The sequence below is a fragment of the Eutrigla gurnardus genome (assembly GCF_963514095.1).
Source record: "Eutrigla gurnardus genome assembly, chromosome: 11".
In the NCBI taxonomy this organism is placed as follows: Eukaryota; Metazoa; Chordata; class Actinopteri; order Perciformes; family Triglidae; genus Eutrigla; species Eutrigla gurnardus.
The window spans coordinates 2,208,804-2,216,303 of record NC_139925.1 but is presented as its reverse complement, the minus strand read 5'-3'; the positions used below and the strand labels follow the sequence as shown (position 1 = coordinate 2,216,303).

The window sequence follows — 7,500 nt, the reverse complement described above, 5'->3', positions numbered from 1 at the left end:
TAAATATTCCGGTCTGCTCCGTGCCGGGCTGGATTGAGCCGGTTCAGCATCCCATTGCAGGGACTTCCCAAACCTCGGTGGATGAGGTGTAGCGGGAGGGTGGAGGGAATGGAGACGGGAGGCCTGCTCCCGCCACTGGGACCAGTTCTGCCACTGGGACCAGTTCTGGCACTGGTTCTGCATGCTTCTGAGTGAGGCGACCACTTTAAAATGCTCCGAGAGTCTTTCTTTTGCTCCGTTTCATTCCGGTGAATTTGATTGTTGTTGAGTTCAGAATGAACAGCCTTCATATTGGGACGCCCCCCCAAAGGCTGCATTTGCTCTACAGATGATGTCATGTTTGGTTGTGGACCAGCAAGACTCCAACCACATTGAATGTAGTTAGTCAAGATGATTCTGACGTGTTAAACACTGAATTGAGGTCATCGTGTTGATCAGACGTGTTCGGTTCTACACAGGTGACCTTTGACCTGGGAATCTGCCAAAACCCGCCGGAGCTCACGCTGAAACTGGAGACATGCTTCTAGATTTGGAAGTCAATATAAAAAAGCTCAGAAAATGTTTGCAGATGCTCTTTGAAGTGCGACTGATCCTTTTATAGGGTTCATATGGGTGCTGGAAATCCTTGAAAAGCCTTGAATTTCAGTGTGGTGTTTTCACGGTTTGAAAAGTGCTTGAAATGTGTGTTTTATGTATTTCTGTGGATCTGTTAGTGGAATTAGTTTTCCTTTCATTTGTGGTCCTTCTGTAAAAAGCTGTCTCTAAACATCATGTTGGTTGTTTAGAGGACAATAACATCTCATTTAATGTGATGAACAAGTGACATCATAAGTAGACTGAATACTGACCATTGGATTGATACAAAGATGGAGTTTACCACAGCTGGAAGGGGTTGGAAAAGCATGGAAATGCACCTGGAAATGCTTGGAAAGTGCTTGAATGTGACTTTGGAGAAGTCACGGTTCTAGTTTGGGCCTCGGCAGAGGACTCGCCGGCTCCTCGTAGGTGGGGAAGGCCTCTAGAGAGCACCAGCAGGAGGACGATGCACCCCGGGGTGGGGATGCTGCTTCTAGGAGGCCGGTGGGCGTGGCCTGGGCGTGGAGAGGGCAGGAGGAGAGAGAAGGGGGAGGGCAGGCCGGGACTCGGTGGCCAGGCTTGGTGCTACGTGGTCGGCCTGGTTTTCCCCCACGTTTCCTTCCCTGCACTGCGTAATGAATGGCTTCCTACTGGTCTGTGGCCGTGGCCCCGGCTTAAAGAGTATACTTACCAGGGCCCAGAATACACAGCCCAGCCTGAGTCCTGGACTCTGAACCCTCCCAACCACCAGTTCACCTGCTGCACAACGGGCCCAGTCCCACTGTCACACCGGCCACAGCAGAGAACGGGTCAGTCTGCACCGAGACTCCTTCATCGGAGTCCGTCACACGCCAGGCAACAACCCTCACTGGATCTGGATCCATGTGGATTCTGGTGTGAAGGTCCTAACAAAGTTAGCTTCATGATTCAAGGTCAAAGTCATCTTAGTAGCTAACTAGCATTGGTAGCATGGTAGTGACCTGTCACTCAGCAGGTAAGCCCCGCCCCCTAAAGCATCCCCTGCTTTCTGGTCTGTTTGGACCGGAGGTTGCAAAATCTGATATGAAGACCATGTGGCAGGGTCAAAAGCTCTGGAACACTTTTTGTTTTCTCCTTGAAGTTTAAATGATGAGTTTCACTTTCTGTAACACACACACACACACACACACACACACACACACACACACACACACACACACTGCAGCATGATGACAGACTGTCCAGATAGTTTCACTTTCTAAGGTTGATAAAAGTGTGTGTGTGTGTGTGTGTGTGTGTGTGTGTGTGTGTGTGTGTGTGTTTGCAGGTGCTCTTTCTGCTGCGCTCCTACCAGACCGACTCTCACCGACCCCTGCCAGCAGGAAACGGCATCACAGAAGGCCTCCGCCGGCGCATGTGGCTCGCCTCTCGGTAATCCTAGACACACACACACACACACACACACACACACACACACACACACACACACACAGATAAGAATCCCTCCAGCCCTTCCAAGTCGCTCACCAGAAGAATAGTTCCTTGTCTCGGCCTCATGTCCTGCCCCAGCTTCTATTTCAAAGCCACCACCCCCCCTTCTACCGCTGGCCCTCTTCCCCAACATCGAAGCCTCGAGATGGGGCACAGATTACGTGGCGGGGCCCCTCCTGTCTGGCTGAGGTCAGACCCGGGTCCCTGCCGGTTAGCAACACTAGCCCCGCTAGCTGCGCTTGGCTACACTGATGAGCCTTTATTAAGATGACGAGGTGGATTCCTGCTCAGCGGAGCCGATCCCGCAGCACCAAGCAGACCAGATCTGAGGCCTGCAGGTCAGAGGATCTGTGCTTTTGGAAAAAGAAAAAGAAAAAAAACTCCTCTCTTTAAGAACACCACTAATTTGAAACGGCCACCTTCCAAAAAGGATGGAATGCATTGTTCCCAGTCGGGTTTTGGCCTCACCGTCTCTGTGCTGTGTCATTTTTGGACTTTTTCTGGCTGCGCGAGGGTGTCAGCCTCGTAACGATGACTGCAGACGATGTGTAGCTCTGCGGCGGCTGGAGGCCCGCCATGTTGAAATTCCCCCACCGCCGATATTGTTTTAAGAAAAAAAACGCTATGAGATATGATCGTCCAAAAAGAAGCTAAAGAGAGAGAGATCTCTAGTTTCAAGTCTTCTTCAATCCAGCATGATGTTCATTTAGAACATTATGGTCCATTTAGAGTCCACCAGACCAGAAAGCAGGGCATGCTTTAGGGGGCGGGGCTTACCTGCTGATTGACAGGTAGCTACCAATGCTACCAATGCTAGTTACTAAGCACTACTAAGATGACTTTAACACTTAGCTGTAAAGTTGAACTTTGAATTATAGAAGCTAACTTTGTTAGCAGCTTCACACCAGAATCCACATGGATCCAGATCCAGTAAAGGTGCTGGTCTGCTGGTTGTGTTCATCAGATCCACCCGTCGCTCCTCCACACTCCAAATATGGTCACTTCCTTCTACTGGTTGCAGAAAATCTCAGATGGCGACGACCAAAATGACGACCAAAACATGAGGCTTCAGAACCGTAGTCCACAAACCAACGGTGACATCACCATGACGACGGGTTCATAACAGTCTGAAGAATTTAATATCGTTGTTGTGGACGCCTGACGACCTTTTATAAACTGAATGGTGACCCTTCAGGTCGTTAACGCACATTCATACAAGAACACACTTCACAGGACTCATCCTGATGTTCTCACTTATCTCTCTCTCTCTCTCACACACACACACACACACACACACACACACACACACTCTCCCCCTCTGTTGTGTGTTGGTGAAGTGTGCGGAGGGTTTGAGTGGGAGCATGTGTCTTATTAATATCCGAGTGATGAAAGTGTGACGTCAAGCTCACACACTGTCTCCCTTGTTTTCACACACACACACACACACACACACACACACACACACACACACACACACACACACACACACACACACACTGCTCCACTCACGCCACAGGCAGATAAAACTTCATTCATATCAACATTCACAGATAACATAATGTAGTTAATCCTGCATTGTGATGCTGCGACGCCAATAAATCAATAATCATATTCGTTTCGCTTGTTCGTCAGCTGGGGGGGGGGGGGGGGGGGTCATGTGATGCTGCCGCCGCGTTCTGATGCTTCCAGGATCCGCCAACATGCTGCTATCCTCCTCAGCATCTCTGAGCCGGAGACAACAGGGAGGGTTTGTTCCGCCGCTCTAACGGGAATCACGCTGAAGCCATCATCCAATCAGCCGATCAATGCCCGTTTATATCTATTATTTCTGAACAGCAGCGTGTCAGTTGTTCATTTTCATTCAATGATGGGCTAGCTAGGTAGCTAGCATGCTAATTCTTTGCTGATTTCATGCTACAGTAGCAGAACTTTTTTTTTAAACCACTGCCGTTAGCGTTTGTTAATGCTATTGGCGTTAGCGTTTAGCATTAGCGATTCACAGGCTCATTGAAAGCCTATTCAACGCTATGAAACAGCCACATACGCTGGTCTTCAGTCTTTAAAACACACAAAAGCATCTTGTGTCACCAGAAAAACAAACAACAACAACAAACCCCAAGACCCGGTCCATGAGCCCTGCAGCAGAACTCTCTGGAGGTCCAGAAAAACCCTCATAAATCCAGTCCAACAAAGACAGGAAGCAACAACGGGAGGTCTGATCAGGATACAGGAAGTGACCTCAGCGCCTCAGATCACAACACATCATGAACCAAGAGATGCATTCAGAGGACCCGGACGTATAAAGACCCGATTCAGCAGTTTGTGGTCCTGCGGTCTTAATGGAGCCGAGTCAATGAGTGCAGTGTTCCCCGCCGACGTTTTAAAGGACTTCCTTCGTAAAAGGAGGCTTCATTATTCTTTTTTTAGCATATCTACGACATGAGATGCAAAACAAAGATGCATCAACACACTGAGACTAACATGTATGTGTGTATATATATATATATATGTATATATATGTATATGTATATGTTTATATGTATATATATGAAATAACTCTGTTTCCTCTCTGATTCCAGACAGAACCCGTGTGCCGTCACCAGAGGAGCCTTCCTCGACGTGCTGCTGTGTCTGGTTGAACCGAAGATCACACTTCTGGACCGTGAGTCTGACTGACGTTCTTTTAAAGCAGGAATACCAGCAATCCGGCTTGAGATCAGCAGTTGGATTAAATGGCAGGTTCATCTGCTTTCGGCAAATTCTGTGATTGTCCCGTTTGTTTTTCGGCACCAGCACAGAAGAAAAAAAATGCTTTCAAACGGGCAAAAACGCACCAAAGTTCATTTAAACTGCAGCAAACAAGGAAAGCATGAAAGGGCTCAAACACATTGGCATCACATGAGGCTTTTTTACCCAGAGATCCCTCCACCATCCCAGAAAGTAGACCCCTCAACGTTGCCAGAGAGTGTGATGGATTAATAAGAGGGTCAAGAGAGTTGATATTTCACAATCAGGGTTTTCTATGAAAGTCTTTAAACGTGGTTTAGTTTGTTCTAGTCTTGATTGGGATTCAGCCCACAGAACATCAGGCAGGTTTTTACAGAACCAGCACTAAAGGGAACCCATCACTGTGTCATCCATAACCTGTAAATCACTGTTATGTGAACAATATGAACTTTCAGCACTCAGAGGTATATACATGTTAAAGACTCCAGCTCCTTTGTTAGACCCGGTCCACTGAGTCCACGGGACCGCCTGACGATCTGCTGATGTCAGCCGCTCGCCGCTCCATTTGCTGCCAATCGGACTTTGAACAAGTCTGAGCGTTTGCTGGCGAGGCTGTCCGGCATGTCTCTCCATTTAGACTGATCGTTGACAGGAGTGTGTGTGTGTGTGTGTGTGTGTGTGTGTGTGTGTGTGTGTGTGTGTGTGTGTGTGTGTGTGTGTGTGTGTGTGTGTGTGTGTGTGTGTGTGTGTGTGTGTGTGTGTGTGTGTGTGTGTGTACATGTGCGTGGACCGGCGGGGTCTCGGCGGTGCAGGAATGTGAAACTGAAGGCGAGCGATCTATGACAGATGGTGGGATTGTGCCTCTGACCCAGTTTGTGTCGGAGGGAGGAAGAGGAGGGGGGAGGGGGAGGCACTTATGTTTTCGGCCATGTGCTGAACACATGTCGGTCTTGACAGTGGGAATACCGGAGATTTCTCCAAACAAGCCTGTTGATGGAGCGGCTCTTACATAACTGAATGAGCAGCTCACACACCTCCTATTATTATCACCAGTATGCCTCCTCTCTCTCTGCTGCCCTCGCTCTACATGAGATTCCTTCCACCTCCCCCACTATCCCCCTCACCCTTTGTTTCATTCCCCTCACCTTTCCAAGGAACCGGGTTATAAAAGCCACCGGTGATGATTAACCCAAGCTTTAACAGCCACACGCTCCTGATCTGCATTCAGCTAAGATATCCCCACAAACCTGCTCTGGATTCTACTTTACATGTACATTTAGGTCATTTAGCAGACGCTTTTGTCCAAAGCGACTTACAATAAGTACATTTGTCAAAAGAAAGAAACAAAGAAACCACAACGAATCATTGCTGATAAAGTAAGAGCTTAAGATAGAACAAGTGTTAGATCCTCGTCTGAGTAAAGTAGTAGCTGTTCAGCAAACATACCTTAAGAACAACAGTGCTATGATCAGAGTGCTATAGGGAAGGGTTTTTTGGGGGGGGGGGGGGTCAAGGTGAAGTCTGAACAGGTGAGTCTTGAGCCTTTTTCAGAAGATGGCAAATGACTCTACGCTACTTGAACCAAGTATTCAGAAACATTTCATCAAACTGACTCATTTCATAAACTGGCTTTTTAAGGTTTTAAATTTCGCTCTTTTCTTCTCCTCCTTTTAACTGGAAACCTGCGTTAAGAAGGAACTTTGCATTTACCAGCCAATTTGTGTGTGTGTGTGTGTGTGTGTGTGTGTGTGTGTGTGTGTGTGTGTGTGTTTGTGTTGCAGCCCTTTGATCCATGCAGACTCATAAAAAAATCCCCCACCGTCCACTGCTTCATCTCTACCTCCGCCAGTCTTCTGTTTTCTCTCTCTGACAGTAAAAATATATATAAATATATAAAAAATGTTTGGTGTGAAGGAGAAAATAGAGACACGAATGTGTTGCTGGAATGCAGTGTGTGTGTGTGTGTGTGTGTGTGTGTGTGTGTGTGTGTGTGTGTGTGTGTGATGGTAAATATGATGTTGAATGAGTCACTATGAATCTGGTATAAGCATTAAACAGCTGCAATGAAGACGTGAAGAAATCAGATTTTTGATGTATTCATTGAATATTTGACTCGAGAGGAAGCGACATTAGTTCTCTCTTTCAAGGCTACGTTTCCATGACAACGGCCTGGCTGAAAACCAGGAAAGGTTTTTCTTTTCGTGGTTTAAAAAAGTTCTGCGTTTGGCCCACGTTGATGCGGAAGTCGATCCTCAATAAGAAAGCTGAAATGCTGCAGTGTGCATGCAGGCCAGCAGGTGGCGGTGACACGTTCTAATAGGTCGACTTCTGATTAAAGGCGTCCATCCTGAGCCAAACATCACGGCGAGTATGCAGAAAAAAATGATTTACCGCGGTAATCCTCCGTCGTTAGCGTCGTCTTCTTACTCACGCACGGCTGGTTGCAAACGTAAAACACATGTGCGAAGTAGAGCCGTGACATCATCGTTTCCATGGGGACGAGGTTATGATAGTTTACTTGGCGACACTGGAAAAGATTTCACTCTGGAACCTGGTTTAAAAAGTCTTTTGTTTCCGAAAAAGCCGTCGTCGTGGAAACGTAAAACTACTTTTGTGTGTCTACGTTGAAAACGAAGCTACGGATTCTAACACGGTTATTGATCTGGATGTTGTATTTATTGATATTATCGTAGCAGGTTTCTGCTCTAACATTATCGTGTTCCCTCC

General features: G+C 47.3%; 1 protein-coding gene across 1 annotated transcript in view; it reads left to right on the top strand.

Moving 5' to 3' along the window:
* thada (THADA armadillo repeat containing) overlaps positions 1-7,500 on the top strand; it is a 63,004-nt gene that overhangs the window by 40,401 nt on the left and 15,103 nt on the right. Inside the window, exons 29-30 of the mRNA XM_084021497.1 lie at positions 1,883-1,986; positions 4,626-4,708. Of these exons, the coding sequence (XP_083877623.1) occupies positions 1,883-1,986; positions 4,626-4,708 (187 nt within the window). The remainder of the gene's footprint in view (positions 1-1,882; positions 1,987-4,625; positions 4,709-7,500) is intronic.